The sequence below is a fragment of the Sphaerodactylus townsendi genome, linkage group LG01, assembly GCF_021028975.2.
Source record: "Sphaerodactylus townsendi isolate TG3544 linkage group LG01, MPM_Stown_v2.3, whole genome shotgun sequence".
Taxonomy (NCBI): domain Eukaryota; kingdom Metazoa; phylum Chordata; class Lepidosauria; order Squamata; family Sphaerodactylidae; genus Sphaerodactylus; species Sphaerodactylus townsendi.
This window is the reverse complement of record NC_059425.1, coordinates 121,298,157-121,324,977: the sequence shown is the minus strand read 5'-3', so window position 1 is coordinate 121,324,977 and position 26,821 is coordinate 121,298,157. Positions and strand designations below refer to the sequence as shown.

At 43.2% G+C, this 26,821-nt stretch overlaps 1 protein-coding gene across 1 annotated transcript in view; it reads left to right on the top strand.

Moving 5' to 3' along the window:
• SLC16A10 (solute carrier family 16 member 10) overlaps positions 1-26,821 on the top strand; it is an 81,970-nt gene that overhangs the window by 11,088 nt on the left and 44,061 nt on the right. The window contains exons 2-3 of the mRNA XM_048492670.1: positions 14,452-14,596; positions 23,876-24,308. Coding sequence (XP_048348627.1) covers positions 14,452-14,596; positions 23,876-24,308 — 578 coding nt within the window. The remainder of the gene's footprint in view (positions 1-14,451; positions 14,597-23,875; positions 24,309-26,821) is intronic.

The window sequence follows — 26,821 nt, the reverse complement described above, 5'->3', positions numbered from 1 at the left end:
TGGGTCGATCCGGGCCTCTTGAGCCCAGGAGAGGAAGGTCCTCCACGAAGACTTATAGATTCGAGAGGTTGATGGTCTGCGGGACGCGATTGATTGTATTGACACTACAGAACCCTTATCCTCTAATTGTTCCCTTGTCCTTGTGTGTATGTGTGTACTGTGTTTGTCGGTTCCTAACTGTGGGCTGATAGCAGAAAGACACCTGGGGTACTTTAGATAGGCGATAGTGAGGGAAGCCTTTATTAATTTAGCGCCTCAGCGCTTCCCGCCTTTTTTACCGGGCAGCCGTAATGGGCGCAAGGTCCTTTTCACTGGAGTGAGAAACCGTCACTGGTTCCTCCGCAGAATGCACTCTCTCCTCTAATTCCGCCATTTCACGCCCAATTAACAGCAGGGAACCCGCTGCTGCCCCCAGCGCACCTGCAAAGAAGCAGAAGAAGGGAAGCAAAAAGACCGCAGAAAGCGATCTAGCAGCAGCTCCGCCTAAGAAGAAACGAGTGCAATCACAATGGAGCTATGCGCCTTCCCAGGGCGCGGCCGAAAGCGGCGGCTCCGCGGCCGACTCCTCCAGCCTTCCCAGGGCGTTGGAGCAGTCCCGCCCTCCGGCGGGTGGAGCAGATGATGCTGAAGTCCGGGTTGACGATCATCACAGGCAAGTAACAGGGGCCCTGGAGGGAGGCGACGCAGACGGAGGCCAGTTAGCTCCAATTTCAAACTGGATGAATGCCCCCCCACTGCCTTTGCTGATCTCCTGAGAAGAGAGATTGAAAAAGCAATGGATGCGAGAGATCAGAGCCTTGCTGCCCCCCCCCCCCCAACTTCAGATTCAATCCCCTAGAGTTACCCATAGGTCCCCCAGGGAGGACTTTGGCGCTCGAAGGAGAACATAAGAACATAAGAACATAAGAACATAAGAACAAGCCAGCTGGATCAGACCAAAGTCCATCTAGTCCAGCTCTCTGCTACTCGCAGTGGCCCACCAGGTGCCTTTGGGAGCTCACATGTAGGATGTGAACGCAATGGCCTTCTGCGGCTGTTGCCTCCCTTTATCCACCTGGTCTGTTAAGGCATTTGCAATCCTTTTTCAGATCAAGGAGGATCCAAGATTGGTAGCCATAAATCGACTTCTCCTCCATAAATCTGTCCAAGCCCCTTTTAAAGCTATCCAGGTTAGTGGCCATCACCACCTCCAGTGGCAGCATATTCCAAACACCAATCACACGCTATGAAGAAGTGTTTCCTTTTATTAGTTCTAATTCTTCCCCCCAGCATTTTCAATGAATGCCCCCTGGTTCTAGTGTATGTGTGAGAAAGAGAGAAAAATTTCTCTACCATGTCAACATTTTCTACCCCATGCCATCAATCACTCTTTTGTAGACTTCAATCTATATCCCCTCCAGCCAGCCTCCTCTCCAAACTAAAGAGGTCCCAAACGCTGCAGCCTCTCCTCATAGGGAAGGTGCTCCAGTCCCTCAATCATCCTTGTTGCCCCTTTCTCTCTGCACTTTTTCTATCTCCTCAATATCTCCTTTTTGAGATCTTGCGGCATCAGAACTGGACACAGTTACTCCAAGTGCTGATCAGCACTACACTGTTTTATATAAGGGGCATGAGGCAATCTTTGCAGTTTTATTATCAATAATTCCTTCTTCTAATGATCCCCAGCATAGAGTTTGCCTTTTTACATTCTGCCATGCATTGAGTTGACATTCCCATGGAACTATCAACTAAGACGCCTAAATCCCTTTCCTGGTCTGTGACTGATAGCACTTTTGACCCCTGTAAGCGTGCAGTATGTAGAAGTTTGGATTTTTTGCCCCTATGTGCATCACTTTACATTTTGCTACATTGAACTTCATTTGCCATATCTGAGCCCACTCACCTAATTTATCAAGGTCCGCTTGGAGCTCTTCGCAATCCTTTGTGGTTCTCACTACCCTACATAATTTGGTATCATCTGCAAACTTGGCCACCACGCTACCCACCCCTGCTTCCAGGTCATTTATGAATAGGTTAAAGAGCACTGGTCCCAAAACGGATCCTTGGGGGACACCACTCCCGACATCTCTCCATTGTGAAAACTTCCCATTTACACCCACTCTTTGTTTCCTGTTTCTCAACCAGTTTTTAATCCGTAGGAGGACTTCCCCTCTTATTCCTTCATTGCTGAGTTTTCTCAACAGTCTCTGGTGAGGAACTTTGTCAAAAGCCTTTTGGAAATCCAAGTAGACAATGTCCACTGGTTCCCCCTTATCCACATGTCTGTTTACACCCTCAAAGAACTCTAGTAAGTTTGTAAGACAGGATTTGCCTCTGCAAAAGCCATGCTGACTCTTTATCTTTAATGATAGATTCTACTAATTTACCAGGAACAGATGTCAAACTGACTGGCCTGTAATTTCCCGGGTCCCCCCTAGATCCTTTCTTAAAGATTGGTGTGACATTGGCCATCTTCCAGTCTTCAGGGATGGATTTCAGGGATAAGTTGCATATTAAAGTGAGAAGATCAGCAATTTCATGGTTGAGCTCTTTAAGAACTCTTGGCTGAATGCAATCTGGGCCAGGGGATTTGGTAACATTTAGTTTATCAATGGCTGCCAGAACTTCTTCCTTGTCTACCACTATCTTCGCTAGTTGCTCGGATTCGCCTCCTAAGAAGCTTGGTTCAGGTGCAGGAATGTTCCTCACCTCCTCTTGGGTGAAGACAGATGCAAAGAATTCATTCAGCTTCTTTGCAATCTCCCTGCCATCTTTTAGCACACCCTTTGTTCCTTTGTCATCTAACGGGCCTACCGCTTCCCTTGCTGGCTTCCTGCTTTTGATGTACTTGAAGAACTGTTTGTTGCTGGTCTTGATGTTCGCAGCCATGCGTTCCTCATAATCCTTTTTTGCCTCCCTTACAACTAACTTGCTTCTCTTTTGCCACCATTTGTGTTCCCTCTCATATTCTTAATCAGTCAAACTGGTTAGGAGGGATCCCCTATCCTTCCCCGAGGGGGAAGAGGAGGGCTTATCAAGTCTGGATGAAAGTGATGAGGAGGATAAATTCTCAGACTCTGAGGAAATCACTGAAGCGGCTGCAGAACAATCTGCACAATTTTTCAAATTGGAAGGGATTCAAATGTTAATTAATAAAATGATCTCTGCTCTGGATCTGCGTGATCCAGAGGACGCTGAGGAACAGCCGCTACAAGCCTCCGCATCCACATCAAATAAACCTATCAAAGGGTTCCCCAAGGGTAATTTGGCATATTTTCCCCCTGACAATGAGGGAGCAAAATTATTTCCAGTTCCAGAATGCTTTGTTAAGAGAATACAAAGAGAATGGATGAACCCCACTGCAAACAAAGGTCTCCCTCCAAATTTTAAAAAGAAGTACCTAATGCCCCAACAATTTCACGTGTTACTCCAGAACCCACCTGTGGATGCTCCCGTGGCAGTATTGCATTCCGGTGCCCTAGTGGCCAAAGAGGGAGAGGGTAACATTAAAGATCCACTTGATAGACGGTCAGAGGCAGCTCTTCGTAGGTCTCATGAGTGGCTGGCAGCTGCCATTAAAACACTGACACTATCTTCCACCGTGGCTAGAGCCACTATGGTATGGCTTAGAAGACTTCTTGAAATGATTCCAGCTGAGGCCCGGGGCATTAGGGAAGGCATTGAACGGGTGCTCGTGGCCAACTCTTTCATAGCTGATGCCACATTTGACGCAATGGCTCTTGTGGCAAGATCCTTGGCTTCCAACATGGTGGCTAGATGCAATGCCTGGATTCACCCTTGGCAGGCAGACACAATTTCAAATATGAGTGGCTGGGTACTCATATTATGGAAGGGCCTTATTTGGCAAGGATTTTGAAGAGGTCTTAGTCCAAACGAAAGACAACAAAAAGACAATGCCAAAGTCCATCCGAGGTCTGGATAAATCATCCAACTCCTCCAGATTTACCTTTAGATCTCACAAAACACTATCTAGGACCCAACGTGAGGGCAATAAGTCCTCCTGGCATAATAATCATTCCTTTCGAAATTACAAACAATCCTTTAGACAGTACAAGAAGCAAGGAAAATCTTTCCCTGCCACAAAAAATAAACAATGACTACAAATGCATTCCGGTGGGAGGTCGACTTCAAAGCTTTCAACATGTTTGGCAAGGCAGTCACATGGACAGGTGGACCAGAGAGGTTATTTCCACGGGATACGTGATAGAGTTCAACATCATTCCTCGCCACCATGTACTGATTTCCCCATTATCAGCAAACCCCATCAAAGCCAACAGAACCTTGAAAGCGATTTCTCACCTGTTACAGATACAAGCGATAGAACCAGTTCCGCCACTGGAGAGACTATCAGGCACTTATTCTCATTTTTTTACGGTCCCCAAACGCAATGGGGACTGGAGAGCCATACTAAATTTGAAACATCTCAACAAATTCATTCGAATCCCCAAATTCAGAATGGAGACTCTACGCTCAATCACTTCTTCCTTACGTCACGGCAACTTGATGACTTCACTAGATCTAACCGAGGCGTATCTGCATATCCCGATACAAATACAAATACAAATACAATACCTTTAATGGCATATAAAAAGTGGTAAAATACAAATTAGGTTAAAACCAATTGACTAAAATTTCCACAAAGGTTTCACCCTTAATCCAAGTGCCTTTGTTAAAAACCTGGCAACTGATTCAGTAGTGTGGGGATGATGGTCACTAAGCAAGTATGAAACTATTTCCTTGTCTGATCTCACTGAAAATTTCTTCAAGATGGCCTCGAGAAAAAGCAACCGATAGACTGCCAAATCTTTACAATGAAGGAGCACGTGTTCAGTTGTTTCAGGTAGGCCCGCGCGCAGGAACAAGTCCTGTTCTCCTGTGGGATGCCATGATATCTCTGCCTCCTGTTGTTTCCAAGGCAGTCGGTAGCACATTAAGCCGGAGCAAGCATAAAATATCTACGGAGATGTGGGATTGATTAAATTACTCACAGAGATATTTAGCCATAAAAGTACCTGGCAAGTGGTGGTGAAATGCCCATAAAATGTGGGAGAACAGAGTTCTGCAGGCTCCAGCTGTGAGCAGAGAAGCTGCCCTTCAATGTCAAGAGTACGCTTGTTTCCAAAACTCCGAAAAGCCTGTCTTTCGGGCCCATCAGTAGGAGTTGGTCAAAAGATACACCTATGTTGTTTATTTGATTGATAATTTTTTTTTTTTTTTGGTGTGCCAGGTGGAGTGGAAGTGGTCGCTTAACAGGAAGATATGTCAGACTGCCCGGGAGGGTTTCTAAAAATGAAGGCTAAGCCAGTATTTAAACTCAAAGAAAGCCAAACCCGAAAAATCGCCTGGTCTTCGGCAGGTTTCTAAAACAAAAAAGGAACTTGATACGCGACTGAGTTTGGAAGACCCAATAAATCGGCTAAAAAATAAAGATTGGAAGCACTCTCTAATTTCTCCAGCGGTTGCTTTGCCGTCCTCAGTATTGGAGCTCCGTAAAGTAATTCGCGTGGCAGTAGTTTTAACTGAAAAACTTCCATTGTGGCGAAGTGGAAAAAATTGACCGCCTCCCCTGGTGTGAAAAAAATCTGGATATTGCCAACACTTTGGTTTTACTTGTATTGAGGAGAGTCTGGGTGGTGGATATATGAGAGGTCCAGGGCATAAGGAATGGTGGAAGGTGTGATTCCTAAATATCTGTATGAATGGACCTGTTCAATCAATGTACCAAGTTTATTTTCCACGTGCTGAGTTTTTTTTTGAATTAGAAAAGATCAAAGCACTTTGGATTTGTTATAATTAATCGACAGGGCACTGTTTGTGCAGTACGTCACAAAGGCTTGAAGTAGTCTCTTGCAGGCCCACCTTGGACCGTAGACAGTAACACAGTGTCGCCTGCATAGAGAAGTGCACATGTGGGTCTTTGTCCCAAAATGGGTGCGTGACTTTCAGTCTGGAGATAAATGAGGAGCAAGGTGCGCTTAGAATAAAGATTGAACAGGAGAGGAGCAAGAATACAACCCCTGCTTGACTCCCCTTGTTAGAAACTATAGGTGAAGTTAAAGAAGCTGCCAGCATCGATCACAACGAACTTGACAGGTAGTTGAGGAATACAACTGACTAATAAGAAACAGTAATCTCTGAATTCTATTCCCAACACTGTCAATTTTTCCTGTACAGCTGATTCCTGGGGATAGAGTCAAATGCGCATTTCTAGATCTAGGAAAGTCAAGCCAAGGAGTTTCCCACCCTTGGGGTGGCAATATTTCTCCTCACAAATGATTTAAAAAAACCAGACAATGGTCAAGGGTGGATTTACCTGTGGCATATCCTATCTGTTCGGGCCTAACAACTCGAAGAGGACCAGGCAGTGAAAGCACGATATCATAAGGTACCTTGCGTAAAGTTTACTAGCCACTGAAAGCAAGCTTTATCGGGCGATAGTTAGATGGATTTGATGGATCACCTTTTTTATATAGAGGTACAATGATAGCTTCAGTCCAATACTTAGGGATACAGCCACTGTTATTAATTTTGGTAAACAAGGTAGCCAAAATAGGGGCCCAGAACTACGGGAATCTTCTAAAGAGTTCAGGTGGCAGGCCATCAGGGCCTGGCGCTTTCCCTTGTTTTAGGTTAGATATAAGGGTGACCACCTCATCGCAGCTGACAGGAGGCCATTCTGGTAAATGCTTTGCTGCTCCAGTTGCACATGGAATATCCAAAAGTTCTGGATTGCAGAAAATGGCTGTAAAATGTGTCCTCCATGCTTCCACTGAAATCTGAGAACTGATGGCTGTATAGGGCTCGCCGGCACTTGAATTAATTATGCGCCAAAAGCTTTTGCTGTCTCTGGAGTTAAAGGCTTGATGGAGATTGTTCCAAATCTTTGTAAGATGTAATTTCTTTTTGGTCTCATATCCCGATACATCAAGCTCACAGAAAATTTCTTCGATTTGCAATTCGGGATCAGCATTTTCAATTCAAAGCCCTACCATTTGGATTAGCCACGGCTCCAAGGACTTTCTCGAAGGTGCTTCTAGCCCCAGTGACTCTGCTAAGAGAAAAAGGGAAACACATATATCCCTATCTGGACGACCTCCTAATTCGTTCCAGAACCGTTCTGCAGGCCCAGACAGACGTCAATACAGTCCAAAAAACTCTGGCCTTACACGGTTTTATCGTAAATTTAGAAAAAAGTTCCTTACATCCATCTACAAGGTTAGAACACCTGGGTGCCATAATCGACACAAAAGTGGATTCTGTCTTCATTCCGGAAGAAAAAAATCAAGAAAATTCAACAGGCAACACGGGAAATGATAGCCAACAAACGGCCATCCCTTCTGAAATTAGCACGTCTTCTGGGTCTATTTATCTCAGTAATCAATCTACTGCAGTGGGCCAGACTTCATGCGAGACCACTTCAATGCTTTCTTCGTGCGTACCAAATGGACATCATTTGGAAGAGGGACAGGAGAGTTTCCTTACCCCTATCGACACGACACGGTCTTCAATGGTGGACAACACAGTACAACCTGACTCAAGGCAAGCGTTATCTGCACCTGAATCATCCCCAGTTATTCACAGATGCCAGTCTTCAGGGATGGGGAGCGACTCTCGATCAAGACGTGGTCCAAGGCAGGTGGTCCAAGGAGGAATCACAAATGCACATCAATCTGTTGGAGACTCAGGCAATCTATCTTGCTCTTCAACACTTTCTGTCGAAAATTCATCATCAACATGTGATCATCTGGACAGACAATGTAACGGCCAAGATGTTATCAACAATCAAGGAGGGTCCAAATCCTCCAGACTCCATCGAGAAGCAGTAAAGATACTACAGTTGGCAGAACTGAACCTGAATTACTATCCACAAGCCATGGCAACAGATGCTCTCAACGCGACATGGCCAAAAGTGTTACTTTATGCCTTTCCCCCGTTTCCGCTAATACCTCGTCTGCTTCGCAAAATCATCGCAGAAGAAGCATCAGTGATTCTGGTGGCCCCAAGATGGCCCAGGAGACCATGGTTCTCCACCATCCAAGAACTGGCCACGTCACCTCCTATGAACATTCCCATCAAATTCAATCTGTTGACTCAGGGTCCACTAGTACATCCGGATCCCGCATGGCTCAACTTGACCGCATGGCACTTGAGCGGACTAGCTTAATACGGAAAGGCTACTCAGAGCAGGTGACACAGACCATATTAGCGGCTAGGCGACGGTCAACCATTAACATTTACAACTCGTCTTGGAAGGCATTTGTTAGATGGTGTTGCCGTAAACAGACGAACCCTGAAAATCCATTGTTTTCTTCTATTCTTTAATTCTTGCAACATGGCTTCGCTATGGGATTAAAATGTTCCACGCTGCGTAGACAAATGGCAGCTCTTGCGACTGTGATTCCAGTTATAGATGGTATTTCAATTACCAGACATCTGGACATCTTGAACTTCTTAAAAGGAGTTCGTCTTTCACAACCAGCAGTGGCTCACAGATTCCCTTCATGGAGATTACACGCAGTTTTATCAGCACTCACCAGATCTCCGTTCGAGCCCATACAAACAGTCCATTTGAAATGCGTGAGGATGAAGACCTTATTTTTAATTGCAATAACATCTGCAAGAAGAGTGTCGGAATTAGGGCTCTGTCTGTGAATTCAAAATTCTGTGTGTTCCATAAAGATCGAGTGTGCCTTTGCACAGACCCAACATTCATACCTAAAGTTAACTCTAACTTCCATATACGTCAAGAGATCGTAATTCCAAATGTTATGCCAAATCCCACTCATCCAAAAGAAATGACTTGGCATACTTTGGACGCTAGGCAAGCATTGAAAGCCTTCATCATTAGGACAGAGAACCTACGTAAGACAGAAATTTAGGGCCAGTGTGGAATCAGTGACCTCGCAACTGTGGAGGTTGCTGCACGCATGCTGGGTGGCAAAGTTCATGGCTCCCTGGCTCGTGCTGGCAAAGTGAGAGGCCAGACCCCTAAGGTTGCCAAGCAAGAAAAGAAGAAAAAGAAGACTGGCCGTGCTAAGAGGCGCGTGCAGTACAACCGCCGCTTCGTCAACATTGTACCAACCTTCGGCAAGAAGAAGGGTCCCAATGCCAACTCCTAAATAGCACCTAGTTATCCTAATAAAGCTAATATTTTTTTGGGGGGGGAGACAGAAATTTAATAAATAATAAATAAAAGTCTATTCATTAACATAACTCCTCCTAATGTCGGGACACAAATGTCTAAAACTGCAATAAGTAATACTCTGAAAGCATGTATTTGTGAATCTTACAAAGCAGCTGATCTCCCTATACCTAAGGGAGTCACCGCTCACTCTGTTCGCAACGCAGCCACTAATGTGGCCTTCCACAATCAAGCATCGGTGGAAGAGATATGCAGGGCAGCAACATGGTCCTCAATCTCCACATTCGTCCGACGTTACAAAATACGATCTTTGTCTTCAGCTGAGTCTGCCTTTGGCAGGAGGGTGCTGGAGAGTATTATCGGGGATTGATGAAACCCACCCAAATTCGTGACACTGCTCGGGGAGGTCCCGATCAAGCCTACAGTAGAAGGGTCCATTGGATACTTACTGTGAAGGGACTTTCTACTGTAGGCTAGTGGGACATCTTGCCCCCCCCCCGGGTATCTATTAGTCCCCGATTAGACTCTTCAAGGGAACCGTGCAGTTGTACATATTTTTTACTCATATTCGCTAGTTGTTAGGGTTACTGTTGAGCCGAGATTTGTCTCCATGTTGTCTTGTTATAGATGTTATGTTACTGTCGTTAGTTTACTACTTTGCCAAGAAAGGATACTGAGGGAAATTGACCCCAAGACCTCGACAGGAAGTACATGGAGAAATTTTTTTTCTTATTTCCTGCCTCTCTCCAATTGGTAGAGAAGACACCCCAATCAAGATGTCCCACTAGCCTACAGCAGAAAGTCCCTTCACGGTAAGTATCCAATGGACCCTTTTGTGATAATCTGGTAAAGAGATTGTTGCATCATTCTTGCCCGAAGCATTAGAGAATTCTTATTTCATATTCTATTGTTCTATAACTGAGCTTAACATCTTGTTCAGTGAAAACTAGCAGAATGTAATGTTTATGCATGCAAAGGAAGAAAAAATGTTTCTGACTGAAAATTAGCCAGGAGGGGTAAACTATCATGTCCTTAGAAATATGATAGATATGCTGTGAGAGCTACATCAAGTACAGTTTATTCCATTCATTTGTGCTTAAGGGAAAACTTGTGACTCTAGCACATTCTTTCCCCTTTTTGTAATAACTGTTACATATAGGGTTAGTATTTTGTTTTTTGTAGTGGAAATAGGAAATGAAGAATAACAATTTAGCATCTATTTTAGAATAAGGCATCATTTGACTAGTGTGACAGTCAAGTTCTTTGAGTTCTGCTATGCTTGGCTTGTGACTAGTTATATAACTGTGAGGCAGGAATAGGATGACACAGATTCTTCAGCTTATATACGAGATTGCCCCCTCCAGTGGTTGCCCCAGAGGTGGGATCCAACCAGTTCTCACCACTTCTCTAGAAGCAGTTACTAATTTTTTCTGAGTGCCAAGAAGGGGTTACTAAAGCAACCTTCCTGCCCAATAGGGATTGGAGGTGCGTGTGTGCGACGGCACCACTGTTTGAATCCCACCACCTGTTATTAAAATGTTAGGATCCCACCACTGGGTTTCCACCTCCAGAGGTAAGGGACCCTGAGACATAACTAGCTCATTATTTGGCCTGGTTGCAGGTTGAATTCAACCTATCATTTGTATCACCATAATGGCTTGAAAGGTTCAGACTGGATGACTGTCCAACAATCCATAACAAGACCAGTTCAGCATTGGCCAACCCAATGGCAAATGACAAACTGAAATAATATGGATATGCAACAATAGTTATAATGGATATTGTTTGAAGAGCGTAGACTTTCTTGGGAAAATAAGACTTGTATGATGACTTGTCACATGATATGCCTCTGAAGATGCAGGCAAAATGTTAGGAGCTAAAACCATCGGACCATAGCCACACAGCCTGGCGAACCCATAACAGCCCATTGATTTTGGCTGTGAAAGCCTTTGATGATACAAATCCTCTTACAATTTCTATTAAAAATGTGCTTCTCTCTGTGCCTGTTTCATGTTAAAAACAGCTAGGGACAATTGTCTAGGACAGGGGTAGGGAACCTGCGGCTCTCCAGATGTTCAGGAACTACAATTCCCATCAGCCCCTACCAGCATGGCCAATTGGCCATGCTGACAGAGGCTGATGGGAATTGTAGTTCCTGAACATCTGGAGAGCCGCAGGTTCCCTACCCCTGGTCTAGGAAGATAGGGCCTGGGAGGTGGTAGAAGAAAGTGATATGCTTGAAGAGGTGACTATAAAAAAGGGGCAGATAGCACTTTGAATAAAAATCTTCTTTTCTAGTACTAGAGACATACTGACAGGGCAGCATTTCTATAGGAGGAGAAGGGGAGAATGATTTCTACCTATTCACCCTCCCAGTGCAATTTCACAAAAACTCAGGGAACTTAATAGGCTGTAACAGAAGGAGGGAGATAGTGGGCTCCTGCTTCACAGGTTTCACAATACTGGTAGTACTTGAGATTCCCCTCTCCCCGTCCCCCAGTGATACGTGTTCATTTTGTCTAGAATAGTATGCTTGCAAACCAGAATGTGTTAATGCATAGAAATGTTTTTGTACTGAGTAATTAGGTAGAACACTAATATAATCTGGGCCTTGACAAATTTTCTTTGGCTTTAGAGCCAGGCTCATTTTTCATCCTTCAGTGTTTCATATTTAAATGACAACATTTTCCATTTATCACTGCCACAAATTCTAATTTGGTTTTTCTGTTTAACCCATTATCAAATTAGTTCTTTAGCTTTGTACCATATACCTTGTTATTATAACACATCATTTCAAAATATGGTTTTATTTTATTTTATGCCCCATCTTTCTTCCCATGGGGCATCAGTATGGCTTACATTCTCATCTCTTCTTTTCTTCACAATAACTTTGTGAGGTAGGTTTTGCTGGTTCATTGTCACCCAGCAAGCTTCCATGGCAAAATAGGGATTAAAACCTGATCAGAGTCTCACATGGGCTGATTATGCACCATGTATCTCCACACTGCAGGGAAGAATGTCTGTCGCAGCAAGATTTCTTGTGTGGATATATTTCTTCAAGCTCTGCTTTCACCCTCTATTCTCTCTGTGGCAAGCAAGATCACTTCTAGTGGTACTTTAATTTGCTTTGCTGCCAGAGCAGGCAGATTTGCCTGTGAGCATAGCTTTGCCCTGGACAACTTCCTTCCTCCCACGGCCAGCCTATCTAGCTTCACCCCTCCCACTCCCTCCCACTGCCATCCATGCCTTCCCCCTTGCCTCCCTTCCATGTTGCCAGCTCCTTCTTGCTTTCTATTCATCCTGTCAGCATCTTTCAGTAGCCAACAAGTGGAAGTCAAAGCAAAAAAATCTCACCCACACAGACTTAGCCATAACGCACCATCCTCTATATTTTTGCATTGATATACTGATATATACGATATGTCAGTTCTAAGACATGGTTCCCTTGTTCAGGAGAGTGTAGTCCAGGGAACTGCTTTGCCTTTTTCATTGCGGGGGGGGGGGGGATTATTTTTTGGAAAGGGGCAACAATATCGATATAGCTACAATAACAGTAATATCAATATGACAGCAATTTAAAAGGTTTTAACAAAGCCAGCAATCTTGCAACTGTGTGTCTTTAAGAGTGAGTTGATAGGTGGAGTTGAGAGAACCAGGAAAAACAGAGGCTTGGAGAATTCAGCAAGCAAGCTGCACAGTAGGCAGTAAGTACCTCCTTGTGTGTAATGCAAGGAGACCCCACAACAACTCCATTGTGCAACAGAGAGCCCCAAGATAAGCATTACATACATAATGGGCCAGATCATAGTCTAATAGTCTAACCCACTATGCCAAACTAGCTCTCTTGTTCTGGTTTTACATAGTATGCTATCATTAACTTATCCTATCATTCCTTTGTAACTTGAATTTCTGCTTACTGTTTTAGTCTTGTTTGCAGGTTTCATGTTTTTAGGCTGAATGTATAGAAATAATGTGGTAATATATTTCAAATGGTCATTACTGTTCTGTTTTGAACTATTCCACTGCCTTTACAAGCATACTCATCTTATTTGTCCAGGATAGGCTTGTGTGCCTAATTACTACTTACTTTTAGTCTTCAGTAGTCATTTCTGCATGGTCCATATATCCCAGTCCTAAAGCGGGTTTGTCCTGTGATCATTCCCTCATCCTTGGATTTTCAAAAATCACCTGTTCGACAATTCTTTTCAAAAATCCTGAGTTGAATCCACTACCATGCAAACACCACAGGAGCAGAAACAGCTTATTTTTCCCACCCAGCCCCCTGATCTCCCTGCCCCACCTCCTGCCTCCTGATCTTCCCACCTGACGTCATGACATCATGTCAGTTTTCAACTCTGTTGAGCCGCTGACTGTTGCAGCGGGCCCTTCCTGAAATGTTCCCCCAAGCGTGTTTACTGCTCATGCCATTTCTCCTGGGTTAATCAGGAGTGGAGCCCCAAAATGTTTTATTTTCTGTGCATGTACTAGTTGCCCAGAGCGCATAGTTGGGGAGATGTGCCCTTTGGGCTGAATGTTAGTGGGCATATCACGGGGGCGGGGGAGACTTTTGTTTTCCACAAAAATATGAGAACGTGACTGGGAATGTGATGTGCACAGGTGTAAAGGCGGGCGCCAACAATTCAAAAGGCAGGGCAGAGAAATTCATTCAAGCTGCAGCCCAAAAACAACAGCCAATCTAAATGCGGGACACTGGGGATGTTTGTGCATGCACGGATATGATTGCTGTGTAAATACAAAAGACCCAGGCTCGTGTGAAACAAACTGGAGTATTTTCCCCTGAGCTCCACTTGATTCCTTCACAGAAATGGGAGAAACCAGGATGAAATAGACCTGGATTGTAAGATACGAATTGTAACCTGGTATAATTGTGCGGTGCAGAAATGGCTGGTTTTAAACTTCGAGTCTGTGTCAGACTTTTATAACTAGCAGGTTAGTATAGTGCTGATTAGTGGCTGTTTTTTCCTTCCCGTACAGCTTTCTACATTTGCATAAGGTAACAATTTTACTATAAGAGAATCAGTGTAGTATAGTGGTTACAGTGTTAGATTAGGATTTTGGAGAACTGGGTTTGAATTTTCACTCTGTCTTGGAAGCTTGGTAGCTGACCATGGGTCATCTTTTTAAAAAAATTTGAAACCTACCTTACAGGGTTTTTGTGAGAACTGGAGAATGATGTAAGCCACTTAGGTCCTGTCAGAGAAGAAAGGTAGGGTGTAAATAAGTGATCTTGTCATTGAATTCTGACATATTAAACAGATTCACTCATACATTCTTGATCTTTTCTACAGCATGGGTGAGTTCCCTGTCCATGGGAATGATCTTCTTCTGTTCTCCCATAGTCAGTGTATTTACCAATGTATTTGGCTGTCGAATAGTAGCTGTTGTTGGAGCAGCTGTGGCTTTGATTGGGCTCCTTTCAAGCTCATTTGTAAGGTAAGTCTACAGACTTTCATTGACTTCTCCAAATACAGGAGGTGTCTGTCATGGTACATGATATTATGGCCAGTAAATCAATGATGCATCCATGAACCTTGACATATATCATCAAGATCCTGAGAATACTGCTGGTTACTGCACAACTTTGAGAATGGTGAATTATGTGCAGTCTGATTTCAAACGTGTTATGTCCTTTTGAGAGGCTAATTTTACAATCAGCTGTTGTTTTGAATCATGATGCATTTAAAATGTAATCTTCCAGTATCCATCTGCAATCTATTATCAGTTTACAGTAGCGGAAACAAGATAGCAAAGATCATGTCTGTTCAAAGTTTTGTGAAGCAGACTCCTATCATTCAGAGGTCTTGCTTGTTTTCTAAACCCAAGGGATTGTAAATAATTATCGTAAATTATGACAATACTTTGAACACTCTGGGACAATAGAAATGCTAAGTAGTTAATATGCATGCTCAGTTATTGTGATAACCTTGCAAGGTAGGTCAACATTTCTATACTGAAACTGAGAGTCCGTAGTTACATAAGACCAACAGCATTCATGGCAGAGGAAAGATTTTTAAGTAGATGTTTATTTTGCTGTGAATCAGATTCTTTGCAATTCATTCTTTTGCTTTAAGATGTTACCTAAATGGACATACTCATGCAGGGCAAAGACATCTCCTTACTAGGTCAGAGCACACACATTTTCACTATTTTGAATCTAGCCTGTGAATACTGAGGTCAAGATTGAGACCAATGCTCCAAAGAATGAGGGGAAATAAGCTTCTTAAACAGAAATGATTTTTATTTAATAAACAGAAAATTAAGTTAAGCCATTTGCTGAGCAAAAGGGGAGTCCAGAAAGGAAAATGCACAGTGATAAACCTTTCCTAGAAAAAATGCCTGCATACTAGGGGAGTGAAACAAAGCGGACAACAAGAAATAAGAACTGGTTGTTGTGGGTTTTCCTGGCTGTGTGGCCTTGGTCTGAGTCTTTGTTCTGACGTCTAATGGCCTGTATTTCCAGGAGTTGCATCTTCAGAGGTATATCACAGAGAGAAGTTTGTAACACACATCTCTCTGTAATGCACCTCTGAAGATGCCAGCCACAGATGCAGGCGAAATGTTAGGAACCAGATCTACCAGACAACTGCCACACAGCCAGGAAAACCCACAACAACCAGTTCTTATTTCTTGTTCTCCGCTTTGATGGCACAAACCTGCTCTTGGAGAGGAAAAGGGGAGTTGTCCTCAGTGACAACGTAGCAGTGTTGGGATGAAACTGACCAGGCAGGGGAAGGAAATTCAGGGACAGGTCTGCGGAGCTGAAAGCAAAAGGCCAACAGAAAGGCTATATTAGCAAGATGAATTCCAAACCAGCTACAAAAGTCAGGGCTGAGGGGTAGTTCTTTATACCCTTCTGTCAACTGTGAAGATTAGCCAGTCTGATTAAAAAAAAAATGTTTGTATTGTGAAGTGGAGTATTCCCCTTGAAAGTATCACAGATGTTCACTTGAGGTGATCAGGAAGTTAGATAGGTACGTATCTATGGACAGGCATTTATCTTAATTGGGGAAGGGTAGGAATCTTCCTGTCTGGTCATTGAGGTATGGAGGAATTCCTCTTAGGATGGGTATTTGCATGATTGTTAAAGCAACTGCCCTGCATTCATTTCTTGGCATGACTGCCTTTTTGATACTGGTTTAATTCAGCCTCCTTCCATCAAACCTAGGTTCACACTTAAGTGTGCATGAGTACAAAATGGGGAAACAAGACTTGCCAAAAATGAGAGTTCTTGTGGGATGAGCATCTTGGAGTCATCAATTGGTGGAAAAGAATTAAATCTTGCCTAAATGTTGTGTAGATTTTTTCCACACTATCCTTGCAAACACATTTCTCACTTATTAGGTCAGCATTTTCAAAATTTGAGAGGCAGACTATGAAGTGAGGCTGGACTATCCTGCTTTGAAATATCTTTCAAGTCACATGTTTGTGTGAGCAGCTTTGCGATATTGTTGCACTAGACTTGAAAAAAATATCAAATCTCAGTTTCATGTACTGATGAGCAACCCCAGTACTGATAATTAGACAGTCTTTCTTGCCATGTATTTCTCTTATTGTGGCCTTAAACAGGACTTCAGTGTGTTAGCCTCTAATATACTTTTAATTTTTCAGTAAAATTTAGGGACACTAATGTGTTCCCTAGTAACTAAATTCTTGTTTTGTATTCAGCAGATATAATTTGATGGCACTGGTCTATGTTGCCCTGAAAATGCATCTTTAATATTTTCTTTCTAGCTAACTGAACATGTAAGGAGACTTTTTTAAACTTGGTGTTTTCCTGCATACGATTAACAGTATAGAACACAGACCATAATCATATCTATAGAATTTATAGTAGTAAACTTGGTACTTTATACAGAGGGCAGGATCCAAAGAATTATACAACTGCCCCTTCATAAGCCTTTGGACTTGTTTTTCTTGAGAACAGCCCTCATCCATCATGACAAACAACTATTGAAAGTGATTTATTACATGGTTTAAGAGTGAGGTTTGCTGTACAAAGAAAGGGGGGGGTTAAAACTCTTGTTGAACATACCTTTGATTCCTGGACTTGTCGTAGGAGTGTGAATTTTTTGGCTTAGATAGTTGTTTTTCTTCCACAAAGTTCTTAGTAAAGTCAATAAAGTTCTTGGAATTACAACAGCTGCACAGGAAAGTTTTCATAAATTACTCCGATAAGGTGTAGCAAGGTTACCTTGCTCTTCAAGGTTAAGGTGTGGCATGAGTAATTTGTTGTTCAAAGATAAAACATATGAATTACCATCAGTTTCAATCATTACTAGTAAAGGGTAAAGATAACTGTTTAAAAGCCAGCATTATGGAAAGCCCTATAAAGGAATCTGCTGCCTAGTATCCATCTATCCATCTATCCATCTATCCATCCATCATCAACACTCATGCAGAACAAATCATAAGGAAAGGTGGAATGAAAATTTTGGGGAATTGGGGGAATAAACGTTAATAATTTGAAATATGCTGATAATACTACACTATGTATTTGTGTGTGTGTGCCATCAAGTTACAGCTGACTTATGGCGACCTTGTTTTCAAGATTCAAGACATTCAGAGGTTGCTTGCTATTGCCTTCCTCTGCATGAATTGAGAGAGTTCTGGGGGAACTGTGATTGCCCACACTCCACTGGGCTGGCAGGGTCAGAGGTAGGCGTCCGTGCCTGACTGGACTGGTGCAGGACAGCAGCAGCCATGAAAGATAATGCACAGAGAATGCTTTTTTATTTTGGTGGGGAATTTCTGCAAACTTGGGGAGTACCCAAGCTTGAAAAACATAGAAAATGAGGTAAAAAGTAATGGGTTGGATCCACAGTTATTTTTGCACAGGCAGTTGGTACATGTTCTTACAAAATGGTAGCAGACCATAATTTCTTCAGATCTCTCAGTCAAACAACTCCCTGACCCAGTACTGCATCTGATATTTCCAGAGACCCAACCCACTGGTATAATGTTTTGGATGATGATGATGATGATGATGATTTATTCAATTTTGTATACTGCCCCATCCCCGGAAGGCTCTGGGTGGTATACAACATCAACATAAAATACAATAACAAGAGGGGTGAGTAAATAACAACCAATAAATACCTAACATTAAGAACTCAGCCCCATAAACTCTAAAATATTTATTTAATTTAAAACAGCAATTGCTACATGAAATTGGTGTCCCGCAAAACCCTTACTTAAAAATCCTCCTAATGAGGGAAGAGGGAAGGGGGGGCACGGTGGTTCCCAAAGATGTAAAGGGACCCTCACAGGAGAACAGAGGGGGCACAGTTCAGCGACTGGTCTTTCCAAAGGCCCGGTGAAACAACTCAGTCTTACAGGCCCTGTGGAAATCGCCGAGATCCCGCAGGGCCAGGACAGCTGGAGGGAGAGTGTTCCACCAGGCCAGGGCCAATCGCCTCACCCCGAGTAGAGGCTGCCAGTCGCGACTACTCCAGGGGCCAGGGACTCTGGGGTGCAGATTTGCCTCTGCCGAACACAGAGGCTGAGTAGGGACATATGGGGTAATGCGGTCCCGAAGGTACGAAGGTCCCAGGCCATGTAAGGCCTTGAAGGTCAACACCCACATCTTGAAGATGATTCGGAATTCAACTGGAAGCCAATGCAGGCAGCGCAGCACAGGCTGAATGTAATCTCGAAAGGCGCCCCAGTAAGCAGACGAGCCGCCGCATGTTGGACCAGTTTTAACTTCCGGATCAGACGCAAGGGAAGGCCCGTGTAAAGCGAGTTATAATAGTCTTGCCTGGAGGTGACCGTTGCATGGATCACAGTGGCTAGGTCCGCATGGGAGAGGAAGGGAGCCAACCGTCGGGCCTGACGAAGATGGAAAAAAGCAGTCCGGGTTATATGGGCCACCTGGGTCTCCATTGAAAGAGACTAATCCAGGTGGACCCCCAGACTGCAGATGGAGGAGGTCGGCACCAATGAGACCCCCTCCCACTCCGGTGGCTGGAAGTTCCCAACCCGCCCGCCCCACCAAGCCAAAGGATCTCCGTCTATGATGGATTAAGCTTTAACCTGCTCTGCTTCAATCAACCAGCAACCGCCTCCAAACAATGCTGTAGAGCCACAGGGGCGGCGGCTGCTCCCCCCTCCATCAACAGAATGAGCTGAGTGTCATCAGCATACTGGTGACAGATCGGCCCAAAGCTCTGTACCAACTGAGCAAGGGGTCGCATATAGATGTTAAATAATAGTGGGGATAACAGTGCCCTCTGAGGTACACCGCAATGACCACGCCTCCCCAAGCCCCGCCCCCAGCCTCAGTGTTTATAAAAGCAGCTCTCCGAGGCTGGGGATGGCAGACTCCCCTCCCCTGCCCTTCCCCGCCCCCCACCAGCTGGGCTCCCATCCAGCAGCCCCTTCTGCCCTCCCCTCTGGGCAAAGGCATAGCTAAGGAAAATGGAGCCCGGTGCAAAATCTGAGTCCCCCCCCCATGGGCAGCAGCTGTGATGCTGGAATACACCCCTAAACAGCATCACTTTCAATGGTGTTTAGAGAGCCCAAATTCTCCTTTTAAATCCACCTTAAATGGAGAATCTGGGATCCCCAGTTAGAACAACATTGAAAGTGATTCTGTTTTGGGGTGGATTATCCCCCACTTTGAAACAGAATCACTTTCAATGTTTAAACTGGGGACCTCAGATTTTCCCTTTAAATCCATGCCAAAGAGGGTGGATTTAAAAGGAGAATCTGGGGAAATTTGGGGGGTGCCTGCTGTCAGGGGTGCAATTGTTAAGCTAGCAGCACCAAACTTTCATGGTATCTTTAGGAGACTCTCCTAATGATACCACCCAGGTTTGGAGAAGTTTAGTTCACAAGGTCCAAAATTATAGACCCTCAAAAGTGTAGCCCCCATCTCCTATAAGCTTCCATTGGAAACAATGGGTGATGGGGCACCCCCTTTGGGAGTCTATAACTTTGGACCCCCTGGACCAAACTTCACCAAACCTGGTTGGTATCAGTAAGGGGCTCTCCTGATGATACCTCCCAGATTTGGTGAAGTTTGGTTCAGGGCGTCCAAAGTTATGAACCTTCAAAAGTGTAACCCTCATCTTCTATTAGCTCCCATTGGAAACAATATGGGATGGGGCACCCACTTTGGGGGTCCAAAGTTATGAATCAAAACTCACCAAACCTGGGAAGTATCATCACGAGAGTCTCCTAAAAAATCCCTGAAAGTTTGGTGCTGCTAGCCTAAAAAAATGCGCCCCCTGCAGACCAAAAACCAAAACAAATTTAAAAATGCAAAAAAACCCACAAACGGGGCAGGGGGCGGGGCGGAGCTTTGGACTTGTAATGGAGGGGTTTGAACCTGAGAACCCCCCCTTATCTATCTCCTTGGTCCAATGCACTGGCGTAGCTCCAATGGGGACATCCGGGGAGGTCCGCCCCGGGCGGGCTCCTGCCAGGTCACGTGGGGGGGCTGCAGCGTTGGCTGCTGGCTGCCGGTTATGGCTGGGCTGCTGGGGCGGATGTGCAGCCCAAGCAGGCCTCCTTGTGGGCGTGCTGAGGCTGCCTGAGTGGCGGGGAGTTTGAGGGGACGGGCCCACAGCTTGAACAGGCACCACATGTGACCTGTGGCTAGCATACGGCTTGAAGAGGAGCAACGGAAAGGCTGGGCTGTAAAGGGAGCTCCTTTCCACTTTCTGTGGAGCCACCAGCAGTCCTGTTTACCACTGCCGGAGCCTGAAGACTCCAACAACAGGTCAGGTAAGCAGTCTCAGGCAGGCACTCCGGCTGGCAGGCAGCCAGGACTGGCCTTTGGATCGAGTCCAGTCAAGGGTGCAGGGTATGCAACGACTCACCCGGCTGTTTGGGAGGGTGGGGGTGGCCTGGGTTTACTCTCTTCTCTTCTTTGTTGCTTGGCGATAAGCTTGATGGCCTTTGCAAGGATTTTCTCCTGTAAGAGAGCCTGCAAGAAAGTCTCCAGTCTCTCTCCAGGAGAAAAAAATCCTTGCAGAAGGCCCTGCCGCCATGGAGCTGCTTCAAATCTCCTGTTTTATAAGGGCCCCAGCCAGGTCTCTGATCCTGAGGGGCGACCCGGCTGTTTGGGAGGGGGTGGCCTAAGTGACCTTCAGGGCAGCTAGTATGCTGCCATAATGGTAGTTTGATTTTTTCTCCTGTAAGAGAGCCTGCAAGAAAGTTTCCAGCTCTTCCAGGAGAAAAATCCTTTGCAGAAGGCTCCCTGCTGCCATGGCAGCTGGCCAAACACCCCCCAGGAGTAGGAGTGGCCCCAGCCAGGTCTTGATCCGAGGGGGGGGGCACCCGCTGTTTGGGAGGGGTGGCTCAAGGCAACTCTTCTTTTCCTTCCTTTTGTGGGTTACTTAGGTGCTTAGGGTGCCAGGTTTGGTATTTTTTCTTTGCAAGGATTTTTCTCCTGTAAGAGAGCCTGCAAGAAAGTCTCTAGCTCTCTTCCAGGGAGAAAAAATCTCTTGCAGAAGGCCCCTGCCGCCATGGAGTGCGCCAAACACCCCCAGAGCAGCCTAGAGGGCAGCTCCCTAGCTAGGGTCTCTTGGATCCCAGTGTGGATCCTCAATTTGTGAAGAGAGGTCCTTGAAAGATGGACTTGAGTGTGGAGACATTACAGGACCTTGAAAAATGGATTCTAGAGTTTAGTATCTGTATTATGCAGTATGTTGTGAGAGAATCCTCAAGTGATGGGAACTCTTGGTGTTTTACTGAAATGTTTTATGATTCCAAGAATAGTTCCTACAGTATAAAAGATAATAAAGGCATGTGACTGTAACAAATCTATACCATGAAAGACTAATTCCAACGTATTGTACAGAAATATTTGTATTTTATTTCAAGTTAAGTTATTTTATAAAGAATAATTTATTTTAAGCTAATCCAAGTTTTCTACGTAACGGTATGTCTAAAGACAGTGAATTCACGTTAGTAAGTGCCTTACATTGTTATTGTTCAAATTTGCCCCTTTCCCTCCTTCCTTTCCCTCTTCTTCCTGGCTCTTGTGTAACTGTATTTCTAATGCTGGGGCAACTGGGGGTGCTGGATATAACACCATAAAACATTTTCATAGCAGTAATAAAACATTTTGAAAGCATTTTGAGAATGTTTTCAACATTTTTTATTTCTGCTGTGTGGCATGGCCCATTGCTGTGTTCTGTTCAGATTTGTGAGTTAGGACATGTTCTATAATGAGATGGTGACTTTGAGATGACCTGGTGCAAAAAATCATTCATTGGTAGTAGTGGTGGAGGTCAGCTGCCCATATGGGGGGGGGGGGCGCAAAACTCAGATTTCGTCCCGGGCTACATTTTCCCTAGCTACGCCCCTGGTCCAATGTGTTTAAACATCAGCTTTGTTTAGGCCAGCCTTTAACTACAAGAGCAGATTAATAACGGAATAAGCAGTCATGAGAGGCTATCGTGTTCAGAGAAGTTTAGATGTTTGGAAATTCTTTAGCTTGAAGAATATAGCCCTTAATTTGTATGAGCAAGCACTCACACAGCCAGAATATTTCTGGTGTGCATTTCGTTGCTCCAGCTGTTGAGGCAAGCCACAGTTGAAATTGAATAGCTGCTTGTCTTATTGGCTGTAGGAACTGCAACAATACAAATGAGCAAGAAAACTTGACAGACACATAAAGACAAAGTTGGACATCTAAAATTGTTGGACTACGCAGTAGACAAGATTCTGAGAAACGTGTTAAAGAACTTAATCTGACTATTATAGTTCTTTGGCAGGAGAAAGAAAGCAGATATCTTTCACAAGTGACTAACGTGTCTTGTGATACTGAATTTTGCCACTGGACAGTGTAATGATTTCACATACAAGTCTACTAAAAAGAGTCTGTCTAATAATTTCACCTCTTCATAGTCTTTGTGTATGCTACTTAATGATATATTATTTAAATTACAAAATATTAAATTATTTGTAAACAAGTTTAAGTTTAAATAAGCTTTGTACTTTTAAAATATTCCTTTTTCATGGTTAAAGTCCTGTAAGTGTCATTAGAACTTTATTTTAAAAACTTATAGAAGAGCTTCACCTTGAAAAGGGACCAACGATTCTTGCTTTATTAAATCAAGATGGACGTTAGAAACATTGAACTCTTATCTGTATTTCTCAATGTATTATAAATATGTATGGCATTTGTGAAGTAAAAAATAAGATGAGTTTGGATTTATACTCTGCCCTTCTTTCCTGTAAGGAGTCTCAAAGCAGTTTACAAACTAGTTCCCTTCCTCTCCCCACAGCAGGCACCTTGTGAGGTAGGTGGTGTTGAGAGTGTTCTGGAGAACTGTGACTACTCCAAGGTTACCCAGTAAGAGTAGGGAAACAAATGTAGTTCATCAGATAAGAGTTTGCTGCTCATGTGATGGAGTGGGGACTCGAACTGGTTCTCCAGATTAGAGTCCATTGCTCTTCACTGCAACACCATTCTGGCTCTTTTAGTGGATATTTAGTTTGACATATTCTAATCAGTCTGTTTCCCATAGGTATCATTGTGTTCAGGTTCAATAAGAAAATGTTGGTATTTGGCTCAAATGCTCTTTTTATGTTGAAAACACATATGAGAGGATGATAAGATGACTTGTAAGACTTTAACTGACACAATGTAGTCCATGTTTACACATGAAATGCCTGTGCATCATCATGCTATTTGATGAAGTTGAAGTTTGCTGAACGTTACAATTAATAGCTTCCCCTTTCTTTTTTCTTTAATTGCAGGACTCTAGAACCTCTCTATTTTACTTATGGGATTTTATTTGGCTGTGGTTGCTCATTTGCATATCAGCCCTCCCTGGTCATCTTGGGGCATTACTTCAAGAAGCGCCTGGGCCTGGTGAATGGCATTGTCACTGCTGGCAGCAGCTTGTTTACTATAGCTCTGCCTTTTCTTTTAACTGTACTGATTAAATCAGTTGGCCTGGACAATACTTTCCGGATCCTCTGTATTTTTGTATTTGTTCTTTTCCTGGCTGGCTTTACATATAAGCCTCTTATTGGCAGTGCCAAGGGAAGTGGAGAAAAGGGCAAACTCCATTTTCCTCCTGCAAAACAGATTTTCAATTTTTCCATTTTTAAAGTTATGAGTTATCGAATCTGGGTTATTGGAATCCCAGCTGCTTTATTTGGATATTTTATACCCTATGTTCATCTAGTAAGTATACTTATTTTCCTTTTTGTTTAACTGTATGCATATATAATTTTAAACAAGTATAAAATTAGTCTTTCTAAAAGCAGTAAAAACATTTCTTTCTGATATAAGCTCGTCTGAGTAAAATCACCTAAATCTACATTTACCAAATTAAGATAATGTAGGTTGTCTAAATACAAGGTGCAGATATGAAGAATCAAAACAGGAGTGCATTTCTAACGTTGGAACAACCTGAAAATTTCAGTCCCTCCTGTTGGGTGAAGTTGTGAGGAACAGCTGGGTATTACAGCTGACAGTAACTTAAAACTGTTCTGCAACTTGTGACATTTCTACACTTTATTCTACATCCCAGTGAGCAAATTCTGTTGGCTTGTTTTCAGCACACCAATTCTTTACATAGTGAAGCTTTATAGCACTGCCACTTATTAACATTCAAATACGAATAATTTAAAACTGATTTTCTTTACACACCTAACATTTTGTGCTAAATAAGAACACAAGCTTGTAATCATAGGCTTGTATCAAGCAGGTAACAAAGACAGGAATGCTGCAGATGACGGACTATGCATGCAAGTGAGAGATGAGCATTTCATGAGGACAATTACAGCTCTAGGTGTAGGGAAGAATGACCTGCTCTTATAATGCCAAGGACTAAACTAGATATGACATAGAGTCAATATTGTTATGCTTAAAGCAGTTCTTGATGTTGTGGATGAAATATATAGCTGGGGAAGTATGTATGTTTGTACCCCTTTCTCTGTATAGTCCTAAATACTGCTTATCCATTGCCTATTTGTAGAATGCAAGCATATTTAGCCCTCTATCCACTGCTATCTGATTCACTGTTCAGACTTTCAAAATTGGATTCCTGTAAAAACTGTAATCTACCAGAGAGGGGGATCCTGGAACAAGAAATCCAGTGAGGTTTGTGGGGTGGGTCCTACCAGCGAAGCTCTTAACCCATCCGAGGTAGGTGAATTACAAGCATGTGTTATCTGCTTCTCCATAAATGCAGTCTTACTTATGTCTTTGAGCTTAGCACTCTTCCCTGGTGTTACATAAGAAGCAAACACTTCCCTTTGGAAACTAAAACCAAACAAAAATCTCTTACCAAAAGGAAGTGCCAGTTCATGCTTTCCTCTGCCTCATGGCAATACATGCTGTTTCAGAAGACTCATGAGGTATTTATTGCATTTCGTATCTGCAGAAACTATTTAGAAGTTTCTCTGATTAGTTTGGCTTCAACCCTCCCAAACAGAATTGCCAGATGGTTCAACAAAAACACTGGATCTGTTTCATTAAAAACTAGTTGACCCCAAAGACAGACAGAAATACAGGCTTCTCTGGGCAGTTGGCAACCCTAACTAGGATCTACCCTCTCCTAGCCCTATTTTACCACATGCTGCCCCCTCCCCCCACGTTGAATACAAATAGTGATGTCTGGTTTTTAAATAGTTGTTTAGCTATTATTATTATTATTATTATTATTATTATTATTATTATTATTATTATTATTATTATTATTATTATTATTATTATTATTATTATTATAATATATTCAATTTCTATGCTGCCTTTTCCCAACAGAGTCAGACTCAGGGTGGCTAGCATCATACAATCGTATCACTGAGTACCGGTAAATGTAATCATAAAACATTTATAGCACCATGGTAATAAAAATTAAAACCAAGGTTAACCCGACCTGTCTAAAAGCTACTTAAAAGACAGCACCCCAGATTACCCTTATTATATGGATGAACAAAAAAAAATTATTCAACAGACAAAACCAATAATAGGTTTTCTTCTTTACACTTCTATTAAATATCTTCTGAAAAGGAAAGTCACTGAGTTCCTGATTATATTATGGTTTCCAGGAGACAAGTAAATGTATATTTAAGTGTCACTAATATTTTGTCACAGCTGCTGGTTCAAGTAAATTTCTTTCAAACTCTTCCAGCTGCCCCCCTGGCTTTATTTAATGTGGAGGGGGCATAACACAGCACCAACGTCTGTGCTGATTTCTATGCAATACTTTGCATAGAAAACTAGCATGCCAGGGAAAAGTCTAAGCTGGAACACTTGTATTCTATTTTTCTATGTGCAGAAGGGTTCATTTTATTTATTTCATTCATTATATCATTTGTACCCCATCTTTCTCCCCAATGGCCCTCCAAAATGGCTGTCATCAATCTCTACTTCTCCATTTTTTCCTCACAACAGTCCTGTAAAATAAATTAGACTGAGTGGGTGTGGTTGGCTCAAAGTCACTCAGCAAACTTCCATGGCAGAATGGGGATTTGAACCTAGGTCTCCCAGATCCCAGTCTTCTACTTTAAGGAGCATAATAAGAGAAACAATCCATCCAAAAGCTAAACATTTTAAAATCCTCGTTATCCTGAAAGTGAAATAGCAGATAATGAACTCTCACACTGAAATCACAGGGGAAATTACAATGGAATTCTAAACATGTTTACTCAGATGGAAGCCTCAGTGAGCTTAATGGCGTTTATTTGTGG